At 33.8% G+C, this 18259-nt stretch overlaps 1 protein-coding gene across 1 annotated transcript in view; it reads left to right on the top strand.

Annotated features, from left to right (window-relative positions):
• The window catches only part of fndc3bb (fibronectin type III domain containing 3Bb), an 89314-nt gene that overhangs the window by 45809 nt on the left and 25246 nt on the right, over window positions 1–18259 (top strand). Inside the window, exons 5-15 of the mRNA XM_073830584.1 lie at window positions 7–134; window positions 427–486; window positions 881–1019; window positions 2785–2838; window positions 3412–3536; window positions 4845–5019; window positions 6711–6797; window positions 11376–11511; window positions 11997–12068; window positions 16971–17089; window positions 17178–17283. Of these exons, the coding sequence (XP_073686685.1) occupies window positions 7–134; window positions 427–486; window positions 881–1019; window positions 2785–2838; window positions 3412–3536; window positions 4845–5019; window positions 6711–6797; window positions 11376–11511; window positions 11997–12068; window positions 16971–17089; window positions 17178–17283 (1201 nt within the window). The remainder of the gene's footprint in view (window positions 1–6; window positions 135–426; window positions 487–880; window positions 1020–2784; window positions 2839–3411; window positions 3537–4844; window positions 5020–6710; window positions 6798–11375; window positions 11512–11996; window positions 12069–16970; window positions 17090–17177; window positions 17284–18259) is intronic.

Genomic DNA, 18259 nt, shown 5'->3' with positions numbered 1-18259 from the left:
ATACAGTCCCGTTCTGCGCTTGTGTCATGGACGTCTGTTTCCATATCTGGGTCTTCTGGACGAGTCCCTTCCTGTTGTTACGAGCTCCAGCTCAAGGACAAGGGCCGAGATGGAAAATACAAGGTTGTGTACAGGTAAGGGCTTCTCTCTGTCTAGACTAAAACTTTTATTGATGCATGTGTTTTGACTCACTAAATCTATTTGTTTACGGTCTATAATAAAGTTACATAACAGTCTTCTAATCTTCCACGCGCTGTTAAGAAATTGTCCTTGTGTAAGTCTGCAGCTTTGACTTTTTTTTTTTTTCCTGGAGCAGCGCGTACAGGCTATTATGAGTTGATTGGAAAGCTGAAGGAGGTTTTAAAGAATGCTGCACTCATCTACTCCCACAAACAGACTTTCACTCTTAATCTGTCTCTGTTTTAGTGGTGAGGAGCTCCAGTACACCCTCACTGACCTCAGGCCAGCCACAGACTATCACATCAGGTACGAGTAGTGTTTCACATTTGCATTTATTCATTTAGACAACACTTTTAACCAAAGTGACTCGCGAATAAGGTGAAACGCTCCATTAGCTGACCACTTTGAATTTCATTTGAGTGCTGAAGAGAGGTGAGTGACCTGATATCTGATTACCACGACTAAATCATAGATAATATATGCTAAAAATGGATTTTTACTTAGATATGGGAACTTTCTGGATCTAAACAGTTCAGTACTGGCACAGAGTGTTTTTCTTGAGGCTACAAAGGATATGGCATTCAAATACCATTATCGCCAAATGATTCATTTCAAATGCCAATATCAGATTTTTGTATATTTTCTGAATTACTCTTGAACTACTCATTTGGAAATTCTCACATGTGTGTATTTTTTGCAGAGTAAGCACAGTGTGTAACTCAGTAAAGGGTCCCAGTTCGGATTCAAGGGCCTTCACTACCCACAGTGCCCCTCCTGATACCCCTCTTCCCCCCAGACTGTCCCATCGCACCAAGAGCTCCCTCACATTACAGTGGAAAGTACGTATTGCATTGAATTTTTAATTGCTGTGCAGAGTTTTTTACCATTAAACCATTAAAATTTCATTTTTTTGTAGACTCTGTTTTAATGCTTAAATTAAAAAAAAAAAAAAAAAAATATATATATATATATATATATATATATATATATTACTCAAAAATATGTCTAATTAATTGAAATAATAAAACCTACACATTTTAACAGCATTTTATTAAAAGTTTAACAAAATATGCATTTTTAGGCTCTATTAAATATTTTAAATTCAGTTAGATTTTCACCAAATTCCTTATTTTTCATTAATTTTCTGGATTACATTTTAATGGTTTCATTAAATTTTCTCTGACAAACTGATTTTATAAAATAAAATAAAAAGGATTCCGTTTGTTCCGTTTTAATTTTTCAAGACTGTTTTAATGGTTAAATGAAAAACAATGAATTACTTAAAAGGTCTAATTATTACAAATTGTGAAACTTACACAATTTAATAGCAATTTATTAAAACTTTAACAAAAATGACAGTTTTAAGGCCCTATGAAATACATTTTTTTTTTCAAAATTTAGTTTTATTTTTGCCAAATTGTGTTTTCCACGGTTTCATTAAATTGACTCTGATTAACTGATTTTATTAAAAATGGTTACATTAAAAAAACACTCAAAAAGCATGTCTAATTAATTGAAATCATGAAACGTACACAATTTAACAACAAATTATTAAAAGTTTAACAAAGGCCTTATGAAATATGTTTTATTTTTCTCTCAAATTCTGTTTTATTTATTTATTTATTTTTTTTACCAAATTCTGTTTTCCATTAATTCTCTGGATTCCATTTTAATGGTTTCATAAAAATTTCCTTGGATTAACTGATTTTGTTAAAACGAACAAAAAAAATGAAATGGTTAAATATTATTTTAAAAGCATGTCTACTTTAAGACATGAAACTTACACAATTTAACAGCAGTTTATTAAAAGTTTAACAATTACATTTTTTTTTCTCTCAAATTCAGTTTTATTTGAACCAAATTCTGTTTTTATTAGTATTTTTTAGATTCCATTGTGATGATTTCATTACATTTTCTCTAAATTACTCATTTTATAAAAAAAAATATATATTTTTTTGCATTTTTCCAGTTCTAATTTTTCTTTACTTTAGACTAAAATGTTTTTCAAAAAGCTTGTCTAATTAATTGAAATCATCAAACGTACACAATTTAACAGCATTTTATTAAAAGTTGAACAAGAAAGTAATTTGTAAGGCCCCACTTTTTTTTCTCAAATTCAGTTTTGTTTTTACCAAATTCTGTGTTTTCCATTTATATTCTGGATTCCACTTTATTGGTTGCATTCAATTTTTGTCCGATTAACAGATTTTATTAAAACAAAACAAAAATGAAATGGTTAAATATTATTTAAAAAGCATGTCTAATTAAAGTCATAAAACTTACACAATTTAACAGCAATTTATTCAAAGTTTAACATTTATTAAATTTATTAATTTATTAAAAATGTATATTTTTTTTCCCAGGGAAATAAATTCTGGTAAATAATTTGTATGATAAATATTCATTTACAAACAATGTTCATTAAGTCTACATTTACTTATATATTTCTGTCACCGTTTCTTCAAGTTAAAACAAACTTTTATTTTGGAGGGTTGCTGTGAAGACCTTTAAGTTTCTGTTTGTATATGATATGACGATAGTAATAAACAAATTTTTGATTGATACTGTATATATGTACTGTATACTTTCTCATTTTTATTTCAGCCCCCTGCGGACAACGGCTCTAAAATAACCAATTACGTTCTAGAATGGGATGAGGTATGTATCCTCTCTATAAATGACTTTGGGTATATCCTGTATGTGCCATCTACACACACTATTCAGTAGATTTTTCTTTCTCTCTCATTTCCTCTCCAATTATTTCCCTTCCTTTTTTTGGCTGTGATGTTTTTTTCCCCGTCCCCATGGCACGAGATGTTGGTCCTGTGGCGACTGAGGCTTTAACCAACTGTTCCGCCTTACGCCATCGTCTGTCTACTTTAGTTATTTTCATTTACTCAAAGCTTTTCTGGCTCATTAAGAGTTCATTAAAACTCCTCAACTGTGGCTGTGCAGCTCCACAAGTGGTTCTTCCCCACAGAATCCATTCAGAATACTTCTGCATTTAACCTTCATTAAATACTGGCTCCTGTCGTTGTGACAATTAGCACCTAGCACTTCCAGCAGCAATTTTTTTTCTTGTTGTTGTTCTTTTCGTGTAAAGAGTGTTCTGTTCTGACACAGCGTGTGACTGTCAATGTCCTTTTCTGCTTGTTTTAAGATGTTTGTGTTGTTCTTGTCATCCCATTTGTCAGGCCTAACTGTATCGTTTTATTCTTGTTTCTTTTTCAGGGGAAGAAAAACAGCATTTTCCGTGAATATTATGTCGGGCACCAGCGACACTGCAAAATAATGAGGTTGTGCCCTGCTGTCGGGTACACATTTCGAGTGGCAGCGTTAAATGATATTGGCACCAGGTTTGTTTCATTTGTCTGTCTCATACAAAAATAGAGTTTTTTATTATTATTATTATTATTATTATTATTTTTTTTTTTAATATTATTTTACTTAATTTTGTTTTATTATTTTATTTTATTTTGTTTAATTTGATTATTTGATGGTATTTGATTTTATTTTGTTCCATTTAATAGTTTATTTTATTATTTTATTATTTAATGTTGTTTAATATTATTATTGTGTTTTATTTATTTTTTGTTTATTTGTTTTTTGTATCAAGATAATTCTGTTATTTTTGAAGTATTTTATTTTTTATTTTATTATTTTATTTTATTTTATTTCATTTCATTTATTTCACTTTTTGTTGTTTTATTAGATTTTTTATTTGATTTGATTATTTAAAGTTATTTGATTTTATTATTTTCTTTACTTTTAATATTTTCTTTTATTTTCTTTTATGATAATTTTATTATTTGATGTTATTTGATTTTATTTTTAATTTTAATTTGATTTTTATTTAATTTTAATAGTTTTATATTTAACTTTATTAATGTTATTTATTTTTTTTATTTTTTATCAAAATAATTAGCTTATTTTTGAAGTACCTTGGAATGTCATCAAAAAAATCATCGTAAATGTATATTATAATATTTCAGCTTATTATTTTTATTTTATTTTATTATTTGTTTTAATTTATTTATATATTATATTGTTTTTTATGTTTTATCCTGATAATTTTGTTTTATTTTTTATTTCATTATTTTATATTATTATTTGAAGTTCTTTAATTTAATTTTTTTACTTTAATTTTATTTGATGTTATTTGATTTTATCATTTAGTTTTATTTATTATTTTATTTGTTTTATCAAGATAGTTCTGTTATTTTTGAAGTACTTTGGATTACCATCAAAATAGTAAATGAATATAAAAATATTTCAGTAAAATGGTATTTCCTTTATACCAGTTTATTATTATACCCCCGTAAGTTTTATTTCTGAGGTGAGGGTGAAATATTATGTTTTAAATTGTTTTATGATTTACTGCAAAAAAAATCTATATTTATAAATATAACCCAGCAGCCTATGTGCTTTTAGTTGTACACAATTTAATTGAATTTTGGCCCTGTGGTGTCCTAGTGTTTAATGGTGCGGTAAATGAGAAAATCCTCTACTCACTGTGAGTGGAAGCTGGGGGAGAAAGTCTAATAAAATTTATAAATTTGTGCTTCTCACACACTTTGATGATACACAGATATGTCGTATAATCTTCACAGGATGGGAAAGGATGGGATTTATTACTGTTTACCAATAAACTTTTTTTCCTGCAGTGGATTCAGCACAGAAGTCGTCTTCAACACCACTGGAAGTCTCCCGCAGACGTCCTTACCTCCGCGGCTGGTACAGGCAGGTCCGTCCTGGGTTATGCTGGAGTGGACGCGACCAAACAGCTGCAGCGTTGAGGAGGTCGTCACATACACCCTGGAGATGCAGGATGAGACCAAGGTGCCATAATATTGTCATCATATCTACCAAAAACACATTTTCTCAGCTCAGAAATTAAATTAAAGTTTTTGAGGAAAATATTCCCGGATTTTTCTCCATATAGTGGACTATAATGGGGATCAACGGGCTGAAGGTTTCAAATTGCAGTTTCAATGCAGCTTCAGAGGGCTCTACACAATCCCAAAAAGTACATAAATTGTCATTTGTTTTAGAAAATGACAGATTGCTTTGCTAGATTAGGATCCTTATTTCTTGGCTGAGATCAAGCTGCATTGAAACATGAACAATTTGGATGACATGGGGGTGAGTAAATTATCAGGAAATTTTATTTAAGGAGTGATTTAATCCTTTAATTGCCCTTGCTCACATTTGTCAGAGTAAATGGACACTTCTGGATCCATTTACTAATGGCTGTCGTGTTTTCACACCTCAGTCTGATGCGCCATCCAAATATTTTGAAGAGATTTCATCCACATTATTTTTCATCTTGTGCAGTGCTGTTTATTTTTGAGTATACAGAGTAATTGTAGAATCATGCCATTTTTAATTAATATTTAATTCATATTTTAAAATATTTTAATATAATTTAAAATTAATAAACCACAAAATGGAGAAAAAAAAAAACACAAATCTGATAGGAAATATGCTTATTTTGTAATTTAAAATTATACTACATTATATTATAATAATGATATATAATATTCTCTCTTTCCCTCTCTCTCTCTCTCTATATATATTATATATATATATACACACACACACACACACACACACACACACACACGCACACGTGACCCTAGACCACAAAACCAGTCATAAGAGTCATCTAAGGGCTAAAACAAAAATAGCTTTCCATTGATGTGTGTTTGTTAGGATAGGACAATATTTGGTTGAGATACAACTATGAAGAAAATGAAAGAAATAGTTGATTAAAAAAAAATCTAAATATTGAGAAAATCACCTTAAAAGTTGTCCGAATTAGGTTTTTAGCAATGCAAATTACTAATCAAAAATTACATTTTGATATATTTATGGTAGGAAATATACAAAATATCTTCACATTTTACTTAATATCCTAATAATGTTTGGAATAAAAGAAAAAATGACCCATACAATGAATTGTTGGCTATTGCTACAAATATACCCGTGCTACTTAAGACCCTGGAGTTTTGTGGTCCAGGGTCACGTATTGCAGTTTGTATTTATTTGAATATATTTTACATAGCAGATTTTTAGAATTAAGTAATATTTAGTATTAATTATAAAACAGTCATGTAACAATGTCCTATTTTGCTTCCTATTTTGCCTCTGTAATGGGGGACATTTCTGAGAAAAACATCGGATGCAACTTCATTTTGTCCATCAGCAATTGGTTGGATCATTAAAAACACTATTACTTGCCAGGTATTGAAAAATAAGAGGCATCAGTGATATAATCCAACAAAAACACTGTTTAGTAGTTGTCTGGTGTTTAGGACAGGACTAGCTTTCGTCTAAACAATTGCCCATTGTTTTTGATTTTCAGTTGTGGCACAGAACTGACACACTTCCTCACTTCAGTCTATTTGTCAGCCCTCATTGCAGTATTTTCAAATACAAGACAATGATTTAGACAACCTCTAAAGCAAAAGTGGGACTAATTGTTCCATACTTCACTTCCTGACATCTAATGGACCATGTGTTTTTGGCAGGGACTGGACTTTCAGGCAGTATACAGCGGTTTGGAGCTGAACCGTAAGGTGGAGTCCCTAAGAAGGAACACGCAGTACAAATTCAGGGTGAGTGAAGCACAGATTCAGGATGTTAATTTTATGACAAGCCTTAAAGTATGGAAGCCAATTTCCGTCACTGAATAAAAAAGGTAATTGCGACCTTTTTATCTCACAATCCTGACTTTTTTTCTTGCAATTGTGAATTTTAACCTCGCATTTCTGACTTTTTTTCTCAGAATTGCGTCATATAAACTCTCAATTCTGCAATTCCAAGTTTGTATCTCAATTCTCACTTTTTTCTTACAATTGGGAATTTTAACCTCGCAATTCTGACTTTTTTTCTTGCAATTCCGAGTTTGTATCTCACAATTCTGACTTTTTTCTTGCAAATTCGAGCTTACATCTAGCAATTTTGACTTTATTTCTCAGAATTGTGTCATAAACTCTCAATTCTGACTTTTTTTCTCGCAATTGCAAATTTTAACCTTGCTATTCTGACTTTTTTTCTTGCAATTCCAAGTTTGTATCTCACAATTCTCACTTTTGTCTTGCAATTCAAATTTAAACCTTACAATTCTGACTTTTTTTTCTTGCAATTCCGAGTTTGTATCTCACAGTTCTGACTTAATTTCTCCGAATTGTCATAAACTCGCGATGCTGACTACTTTCTTAGAACTGTGAGATATAAACACACAATAATGAGTTATAACGTGAGAATTGCTAAATATAGTTGCAATTCTGACTTTTTCTCACAACTGCGAGTTTGTATCTCGCAATTCTGATTTTTCTCAGAATTGCGTCATATAAACCCACAATTCTGCCTCTTTTTTTTCCTCAGAACTGTGAGATATAAACGCAGAATTCTGGCATTGTTTTTTCAATTGCAAGTTTGTATTTCGCAATTCTGAGAAAAAAAGTCAGAACTGCAAGATACAAACTCGCAATTGCAAGAAAAAGCCAGAACTCGCAGTTCTGACATTTTTTTTCTTATAACTGAGATATAAACACACAAATGCAAGTTATAAAGTCACAATTGCTAGATATAAAGTCACAAATGCGAGAAATAAAATTCATATCTCACAATTCTGAGAAAAAAGTTTGCATCAAGCAATTCTGAGAAAAAAGTCAGAATTCTGAGATAAGTTGCAATAACCTATTTTTTTTTATTTATTTCAGTGGCAGAAACAATATTATTCTGAATATTGATGCATTATTTTGATTTACAAATGCTGCTTTCTTTTGTTCTCATGAACAAACAAACAAACAAACCATCCATACTAGTGTTTAACTAGGAAAGCTTGCGTTCTCCAAGCACCGTTCCTTCCTCATTTCCTTTTTCGCTAATAAGGCAATTAGTGGTAATCTAATGCACTTTAGTTTCTCTGCTAACCTGAAGCTGTTTCTCAGATCCAGCAGTTGTTGCTGTTGGGGGAAGGTGAATTGATTTCCCGTGGTGGTTTGTGTTAAAGGCTTTTAGCCTAATCTCTGAGAAGGCTGGGAACACTGCGTTAGCATTATCAGGGGAAGAAAGACACTTCAGAGAGGATTTAAATGTGGCTTCCTGTGATGCTGCAGGTGATTGGGAAGCAAAAGTCATGCTGTCTAGTACACAAAAGTGTGTCCTGAAGTCTTCATGCGTCACCTTGCTTATCTGCTTGTTAGTGGTGTCGTCTGAGGTCACTCTGGCCTCTCAGAGGTGTTTGGAATCGAACATTAGTATCCTGAATACTGCGCAGTATAAAAATAAATATAGTTTTTCTGCATTTCTAGTCATTAATAATGAATACATTTGGCAATCAAATCAAATTGGGAGTCAGAAAATACTTCAAGTTAATTAATCAATTTATTGTGGGATACAGTATTGCATGTAGTAGGGATGTAACGGTATTGTAAATACCGTCATACCGCAATAACACATTTTTTCGATACTACCGTGGTCGCATGACTCGATAAAACAATAGGTCTTCTGAGAAAAGTTTGCTCAGGCGAATGGAGCGAACGGGAGGTAGCGGGAACTACATTTCCCATCAGCCCAGGCGTGGCCATCATCCTTTGCGGTCTGTTGTCGCTACAGACTGTAGCAGCAAGGAAAAGAGATAGAAATGGTCGAACCTGCTCCGTCTGAAGTGCGTATGCGTCACGTATTCTTTTCAGCACTCATGTTAACGGATTAGAGCGTTCACACTGCACGCGGTTGCTGTCCGGTAGTACGTCCTAGAAGCGGTGCCTTTGCAGCAGTGCAGCGATCGTTCGGCACCGAGTCTATTTTTTGCTGCGCTGTATGCGCTGAATTAATGTTACAGTACGTTGTTCGCTGTAAAAATGAACATGGATTGACACGGAATGTACCATAAATGCATATAAATTTCACAGTCAACACGTGGCTTTTTGGCTAGGTTTAAAATAAGGAAAGGTGCCGTTTTAAAGAGGCTAAACTAGGCAACATAATAGATGCACTTGTCCAGGTAGAAACGTTCTTTAAAGGTTTGTTTTTAATAAAGATTTAATGCGAAAGAAAAGCATGAGAGCCTACTGCACTGCAAAAAAAATGCTTTTCTTAGAATTTTGTCTTGTTTCCAGCCAAAATATCTAAAATTCTTAAATCAAGAAGGATTTTCTAGACAAGTAAAAATTATTTTCTTGTTTTTAGTAAAAACAAGTCAAAATTAAGTGAGTTTTTGTTTAAAACAAGCTAGATAATCTGCCAATGGGGTAAGAAAAAAAGTCTTATTTCAAGCAGACAACTCATTCAGCTAAACTGATTTGACTGTTTTTTTACATGCTTTAATATTTAAGTTTCTGTTTCAAAGTTTACAGATAGATGGCTAATTTGTATGCCATTGATATGTTCAGTGTTCATGTAAACTTTTTAATAAACACTTCTGGCACTTTTTTCGAGTCTCTTGTTTAGTTTTGTTTTTCCTGTAAATGATTCAATAAATACCGTACCGTGACATTCATACCGAGGTATTACCGTACCGTGAAATTTTGATACCGTTACATCCCTAGCATGTAGTAATACAAAGGTTTGGGATTGGTAAGATTTTTACTGTTTTTGAAAGAAGTCTTTTATGCTCACCAAAGCTGCATTTATTTGTTCAATAATATGTTAATACTGCGAAAAAATATTACAATTTAAAATAACTGCTTTCTATTTGAATATATTTAAAAATAATTTATTCCTGTGATTTCAAAGCTGAATTTTTAGCATAATGTCTCCAGCCTTTAGTGTCACACGATCCTTCAGAAATCATTCTGATGTGCTGTTTTGCTGCTCAAGAAACATTTCTTATTATTATCAATGTTGGAAACAGTTGTGCTGTTTAAATATAATATAAATGAAATGAAATGCATGCTCAATCGGATTCAGGTCAGGTGATTGACTTGGCCTTTGCATAACATTCCACTTCTTTCCCTTAAAAAACTCTGTGGTTGCTTTTGCAGTATGCTTTGGGTCATTGTCCATCTGCACTGTGAAGCGCCGTCCAATGAGTTCTGAAGCATTTGGCTGAATATGAGCAGATAATATTGCCCGAAACACTTCAGAATTCATCCTGCTGCTTTTGTCAGCAGTCACGTCATCAATAAATACAAGAGAACCAGTTCCATTGGCAGCCATACATGCCCACGCCATGACACTACCACCACCATGCTTCACTGATGAGGTGGTATGCTTAGGATCATGAGCAGTTCCTTTCCTTCTCCATACTCTTCTCTTCCCATCACTCTGGTACAAGTTGATCTTGGTCTCATCTGTCCATAGGATGTTGTTCCAGAACTGTGAAGGCTTTTGGCAAACTCTAATCTGGCCTTCCTGTTTTTGAGGCTCACCAATGGTTTACACCTCTGTAAAAAGACTAGACTTCACTCTGTTGGAGTCTTCTCTTGATTGTTGACTTTGACACACATACACCTACCTCCTGGAGAGTGTTCCTGATCTGGCCAACTGTTGTGAAGGGTGTTTTCTTCACCAGGGAAAGAATTCTTCGGTCATCCACCACAGTTGTTTTCCGTGGTCTTCCGGGTCTTTCGGTGTTGCTGAGCTCACCGGTGCGTTCTTTCTTTTTAAGAATGTTCCAAACAGTTGTTTTGGCCATGCCTAATTTTTTTAGCCATCTCTCTGATGGGTTTGTTTTGTTTTGTCAGGCTAATGATGGCTCGCTTCACTGATAGTGACAGCTCTTTGGATCTCATCTTGAGAGTTGACAGCAACAGATTCCAAATGCAAATAGCACACTTGAAATGAACTCTGGACCTTTTATCTGCTCATTGTAATTGGGATAATGAGGGAATAACACACACCTGGCCATGGAACAGCTGAAAAGCCAATTGTCCCATTACTTTTGGTCCCCTAACAAGTGGGAGGCACATATGCAAACTGTTGTAATTCCTACACCGTTCACCTGATTTGGATGTAAATACCCTCAAATTAAAGCTGACAGTCTGCAGTTAAAGCACATCTTGTTTGTTTCATTTCAAATCCATTGTGGTGGTGTATAGAGCCAAAAATGTTAGAATTGTGTTGATGTCACAATATTTATGGACCTGACTGTATGCGTACTACATACTGCAAAAATAGTTGTATGGTAGTGTGGTTCACCTTGTATGGTCTTCTAACATCTGTCTTAACTGTCACCCCTACAGCTCATCATTTGTAGTGGCGAGTGGCGCAGTGCACCGAGCTCTTTACTTGTATGTAAGACGACTCCAGACAGACCCGGACCCCCTGTTAATCCTGCAGTAAATGGCATTACATATCACAGCTTCTGTGTGACATGGGGTAGGAAAATCTTTAAAAAACGGTTCTGAATTCTGAAAAAATTCTGTCATTAATTGCTCATTTCCAGGTCGTTCAAACACAAATTAAGATATTTTTGATGAAATCCGAGAGCTTTCTGACCTTGAATAGACAGCAACACAACTGACATGTTCAAGGCCTAGAAAGGTAGTAAGGACATCATTAAAATAGTTCATGTGACATCAGTGGTTCAACTGTGATTTTTTTCTGAAGTATTCTCACAGCATTGCTGTCTATGCAGGGTCAGAAAGCTCTCGGATTTCATCAAAAATATCTTAATTTGTGTTCTGAAGATGAACAAAGGACTTAAATGTTTGGAAAGTCATTAGGGTGAGCAACTGATGTCAGAATTTTAGTTTTTGTGAAATAACCATTTAAGTCTGCGTTTTATGTTTTAAACAGTTTTTTGTTGTCCATTTATCACTACATTCTAATGTTGTTGTTGTTGGTTTTTTTTTATAAATCAGAACCTCCACAAGATGATGGTGGATTTGGAGACCTGACGTATGTCCTGGAGATTTCAGAAGGGAATTCTGAAGGTATTTCTGAAGGTTTCATAATCTGATAAAAAAAAAAAACATAACACAAAAATAACAGTAATTAAAACACCTCAAATAATTGGCTTTATTTATTTATTTATTTAATTTTATTTGATTACGAATGGGTGAATCGTGAATTCTGACTTTTTTTCTCGCAATTGCGACTTTATATCTCGCAATTCTGACTTTTGTTTCTGTTCATTTGCGACACTCTGGCAAAGCACAATAGGAAACGGAGATCTTGTCTTGTTAAAACGACATATTATGTCATAAAAACGATATGATTTTCCCGTTATAGAAAATATATTCTGCCTTCGCCACAGTCCTGACAGAAAGGAGGATCTGCACGCTGCTGAAGTTATAGAAATACACTGTTTTAAGTATTTTAATGTAATGGTTTCAATTGTAGCAGCATGTTTATTAGGATTAATCTGTCTACAACAACTGCACTCAGACCCAGAGGATATGACTAACAGCAAATCCAAATACTAACCGAAAGAAAAAAAAGGGAAATGACAAACGATTTGATTGTGTTATGATGATGATTTCGTTTTGTGTTAAAATGGGAAAAAATTAAGCCAGAATTTTCGGATTTTTTGTTCATTTTTAGTCTTTACTGTCTGTCCCATCATGCAGAATAAATGTTCGTCTGATGTACCGCTCTGCAAATTAGTCACAATAATGTTTCTTCATAATAGTTGGCTATATTTCTTGCAAATATAGGCTGCATCTCATAGGCGTGCAGATCCTCCTTTCTGTCAGGACTGTGGCGAAGGCAGCGCGGACAATCGCTTTGCTCGCTCACATGTAATCATATATTTTCTATAACGGGAAAATCATATCGTTTTTATGACATAATACGTCGTTTTAACAAGACAAGATTTCTTACTGTGCTTTGCCAGAGTGTCACAAATGAACAGAAACAAAAGTCAGAATTGCGAGATATAAAGTCGCAATTGCGAGAAAAAAAGTCAGAATTCTGACTTTTTTTTCTCGCAATTGCGACTTTATATCTTGCAATTCTTACTTTATAACTCACAATTGCGACTTTATATCTCGCAATTCTGACTTTATAACTCGCAATTCTTACTTTATATCTCGCAATTCTGACTTTATAACTCGCAGTTGCGACTTTATATCGCAATTCTGACTTTATAACTCGCAATTCTTACTTTATATCTCGCAATTCTTACTTTATAACTCGCAATTGCAACTTTATATCTCGCAATTCTGACTTTATAACTCGCAATTCTGACTTTATAACTCGCAATTCTGACTTTATATCTCGCAATTCTTACTTTATAACTCGCAATTGCAACTTTATATCTCGCAATTCTGACCTTATAACTCGCAATTCTGACTTTATAACTCGCAATTCTTACTTTATAACTCGCAATTGCAACTTTATATCTCGCAATTCTGACCTTATAACTCGCAATTCTGACTTTATAACTCGCAATTCTGACTTTATATCTCGCAATTCTTACTTTATAACTCGCAATTGCAACTTTATATCTCGCAATTCTGACCTTATAACTCGCAATTCTGACTTTATAACTCGCAATTCTTACTTTATAACTCGCAATTGCAACTTTATATCTCGCAATTCTGACCTTATAACTCGCAATTCTGACTTTATAACTCGCAATTCTGACTTTATAACTCGCAATTCTGACTTTATAACTCGCAATTCTGACTTTATAACTCGCAATTCTGACTTTATAACTCGCAATTCTGACTTTATAACTCGCAATTCTTACTTTATATCGCGCAATTCTGACTTTATAACTCGCAGTTGCAACTTTATATCTCGCAATTCTGACTTTATAACTCGCAATTCTTACTTTATATCTCGCAATTCTTACTTTATAACTCGCAATTCTTACTTTATATCTCGCAATTCTTACTTTATAACTCGCAATTCTTACTTTATATCTCGCAATTCTGACTTTATAACTCGCAATTCTTACTTTATATCTCGCAATTCTGACTTTATAACTCGCAGTTGCAACTTTATATCTCGCAATTCTGACTTTATAACTCGCAATTCTTACTTTATATCTCGCAATTCTTACTTTATAACTCGCAATTGCAACTTTATATCTCGCAATTCTGACTTTATAACTCGCAATTCTGACTTTATAACTCGCAATTCTGACTTTATAACTCGCAGTTGCAACTTTATATCTCGCAATTCTGACTTTATAACTCGCAATTCTTACTTTATATCTCGCAATTCTTACTTTATAACTCGCAATTGCAACTTTATATCTCGCAATTCTGACCTTATAACTCGCAATTCTGACTTTATAACTCGCAATTCTGACTTTATAACTCGCAATTCTTACTTTATATCGCGCAATTCTGACTTTATAACTCGCAGTTGCGACTTTATATCTCGCAATTCTGACTTTATAACTCGCAATTCTTACTTTATATCGCGCAATTCTGACTTTATAACTCGCAGTTGCGACTTTATATCTCGCAATTCTGACTTTATAACTCGCAATTCTGACTTTATAACTCGCAGTTGCGACTTTATATCGCAATTCTGACTTTATAACTCGCAATTCTGACTTTATAACTCGCAGTTGCGACTTTATATCGCAATTCTGACTTTATAACTCGCAATTCTTACTTTATATCTCGCAATTCTTACTTTATATCTCGCAATTCTGACTTTATAACTCGCAGTTGCGACTTTATATCGCAATTCTGACTTTATAACTCGCAATTCTTACTTTATATCTCGCAATTCTTACTTTATAACTCGCAATTGCAACTTTATATCTCGCAATTCTGACTTTATAACTCGCAATTCTGACTTTATAACTCGCAATTCTGACTTTATATCTCGCAATTCTTACTTTATAACTCGCAATTGCAACTTTATATCTCGCAATTCTGACCTTATAACTCGCAATTCTGACTTTATAACTCGCAATTCTTACTTTATAACTCGCAATTGCAACTTTATATCTCGCAATTCTGACCTTATAACTCGCAATTCTGACTTTATAACTCGCAATTCTGACTTTATATCTCGCAATTCTTACTTTATAACTCGCAATTGCAACTTTATATCTCGCAATTCTGACCTTATAACTCGCAATTCTGACTTTATAACTCGCAATTCTTACTTTATAACTCGCAATTGCAACTTTATATCTCGCAATTCTGACCTTATAACTCGCAATTCTGACTTTATAACTCGCAATTCTGACTTTATAACTCGCAATTCTTACTTTATATCGCGCAATTCTGACTTTATAACTCGCAGTTGCAACTTTATATCTCGCAATTCTGACTTTATAACTCGCAATTCTTACTTTATATCTCGCAATTCTTACTTTATAACTCGCAATTCTTACTTTATATCTCGCAATTCTTACTTTATAACTCGCAATTCTTACTTTATATCTCGCAATTCTGACTTTATAACTCGCAATTCTTACTTTATATCTCGCAATTCTGACTTTATAACTCGCAGTTGCAACTTTATATCTCGCAATTCTGACTTTATAACTCGCAATTCTTACTTTATATCTCGCAATTCTTACTTTATAACTCGCAATTGCAACTTTATATCTCGCAATTCTGACTTTATAACTCGCAATTCTGACTTTATAACTCGCAATTCTGACTTTATAACTCGCAGTTGCAACTTTATATCTCGCAATTCTGACTTTATAACTCGCAATTCTTACTTTATATCTCGCAATTCTTACTTTATAACTCGCAATTGCAACTTTATATCTCGCAATTCTGACCTTATAACTCGCAATTCTGACTTTATAACTCGCAATTCTGACTTTATAACTCGCAATTCTTACTTTATATCGCGCAATTCTGACTTTATAACTCGCAGTTGCGACTTTATATCTCGCAATTCTGACTTTATAACTCGCAATTCTTACTTTATATCTCGCAATTCTGACTTTATAACTCGCAGTTGCGACTTTATATCTCGCAATTCTTACTTTATAACTCGCAATTGCAACTTTATATCTCGCAATTCTTACTTTATAACTCGCAATTGCAACTTTATATCTCGCAATTCTGACTTTATAACTCGCAATTCTGACTTTATATCTCGCAATTCTTACTTTATAACTCGCAATTGCAACTTTATATCTCGCAATTCTGACCTTATAACTCGCAATTCTGACTTTATAACTCGCAATTCTTACTTTATAACTCGCAATTGCAACTTTATATCTCGCAATTCTGACTTTATAACTCGCAATTCTTACTTTATAACTCGCAATCGCAACTTTATATCTCACAATTCTGACTTTATAACTCGCAATTCTGACTTTATATCTCGCAATTCTGACTTTATAACTCGCAATTGCAACTTTATATCTCGCAATTCTGACTTTATAACTCGCAATTCTGACTTTATAACTCGCAATTGCAACTTTATATCTCGCAATTCTGACTTTATAACTCGCAATTCTTACTTTATAACTCGCAATTCTTACTTTATAACTCGCAATTGCGACTTTATATCTCGCAATTCTGAGAAAAAAAAGTCGCAATATTTTATTATTTTTTATTCAGTGGCGGAAATGGGCTTCCATACACTGAAGACAGGAGTAATGATGCAAAAATTTTTGATTTGAAATCACAGGAATAAATAATTTCAAATTTCAAAATATATTCAAATAGAAAACAATTTTTTTTAAATAGTAAAAATACTTCAAAATTTTACAGTTTTTGCTGTACTTTGGATCCAAAAAATATGCAAGCTTGGTGAGCAGAAGAGACTTCTTTAAAAAAAAAAAAAAACTTAAAGTTTCTATTTTTCCTTTTGATTTGATGTGAAATATGCCTCTAGAACTGTATGTTCCTGACTGCTTCAGTGAAATTAACGTTTAATTAATTTGTGTGTGTGTTCAGAGATGCAGTGGGCGACTCTCTATAGAGGACCAGAGAGGAAACATTTGTGTGAGGATCTAAAACCAGCAACAAGCTACTCCCTGAGACTCAGCTGTGTGAATGTGGGCGGACAAAGCCAGGTATGAGAGCAAAAGTTAATTGACTGATTCCCAGACTCATTGATGTAGTAAAGTCTCAGTGTACTGACTTAATATGTTGCTTGTGCAGTGCTCAGATGACTTGACGGTGCGCACTCATATCCCGCCACCCGGCCGATGTCAGCCCCCAAGTATCGTGGGTAATGTCAAACACAAGGAGATGGCTTTGCAATGGGGTGAGGCTGTTTTTTTTCTTTCTGATTATTTAAAAATAGCTTTGCATTTGTGGGCTAAAAGCCCTATTCAACAAATTACTCCATTTATTAGAAAAAAAGGTAAAAGTGCTGTTAAAAACAAGCTGAAGGTCACTTATCTGCTTTTAGACTAATATGTTTGATGCCAGGTCAACAGGTGAAGTATTCAGAGGATTTATAGTAATGGAACTCTATTGAGGTCCAAAGTTCAGACTACCCAGAATGCAACTGGACCAAACTTTAAGCTTTGCAGCTACTTTTTCATTCCGTTCATGCATTACATCATCCTATTTGTGTGTGTTTGAGAGAACCAGAGATGAAATGCACTTGTTTTTTAGCGATTATATTCCTGACTCACTGTTTTTGAGTGAAGGTGGGCTCATTTAAGAGGCTAACGCTGTCTATAAATAACTGTGAAATAGCGGTGCTTATTTCAGCTGTCCACGCCGACTTTCAGAGCTCCGGTGACGCTCGGACAGCAGGCGTGAGCTTCCCTGCATGTTCTCTATCACTGCAATTGATCGGTTCCTTCCTGTAGCCAGTTAGCCGCAGGGTTGTGGAGGGAATGGAGGATGTGTTTTGGTTTGGAGAGGTTGGTGGCAGATGGATGTCTTCTGGGGTCATCATAAAGTGTGTCTGGGGCACGTGAGCGTGACTGCGACAGCTGGAGTGCATTGTGGTTTCACACCGACAGCACTTCTGCAACAAAACATAGGCTTTGTGACATTCGGTATTTCTCATAATAATGGGAATATTTGGTGTAAATTATTGCACGGGGAAAACAAGTTTTGTCGTCATGAACTGTCATTTACTTGAGGAAGGAAGGAAGATAAATAATTGATGTATTGAGCCTGATAGATCACTTTTGTTTGTTTGTTTCTTTCTTTCTTAATTTCTTTCTTTCTGTAATTTCATTATTTTTTTATTTAGTGTTTAACAATATAGACTCTTGAATTTT

Source organism: Garra rufa, chromosome 24 (assembly GCF_049309525.1).
Source record: "Garra rufa chromosome 24, GarRuf1.0, whole genome shotgun sequence".
NCBI lineage: Eukaryota > Metazoa > Chordata > Actinopteri > Cypriniformes > Cyprinidae > Garra > Garra rufa.
The sequence above is the reverse complement of the archived record's forward strand: the minus strand, read 5'-3'. Positions and strand labels throughout refer to the sequence as shown.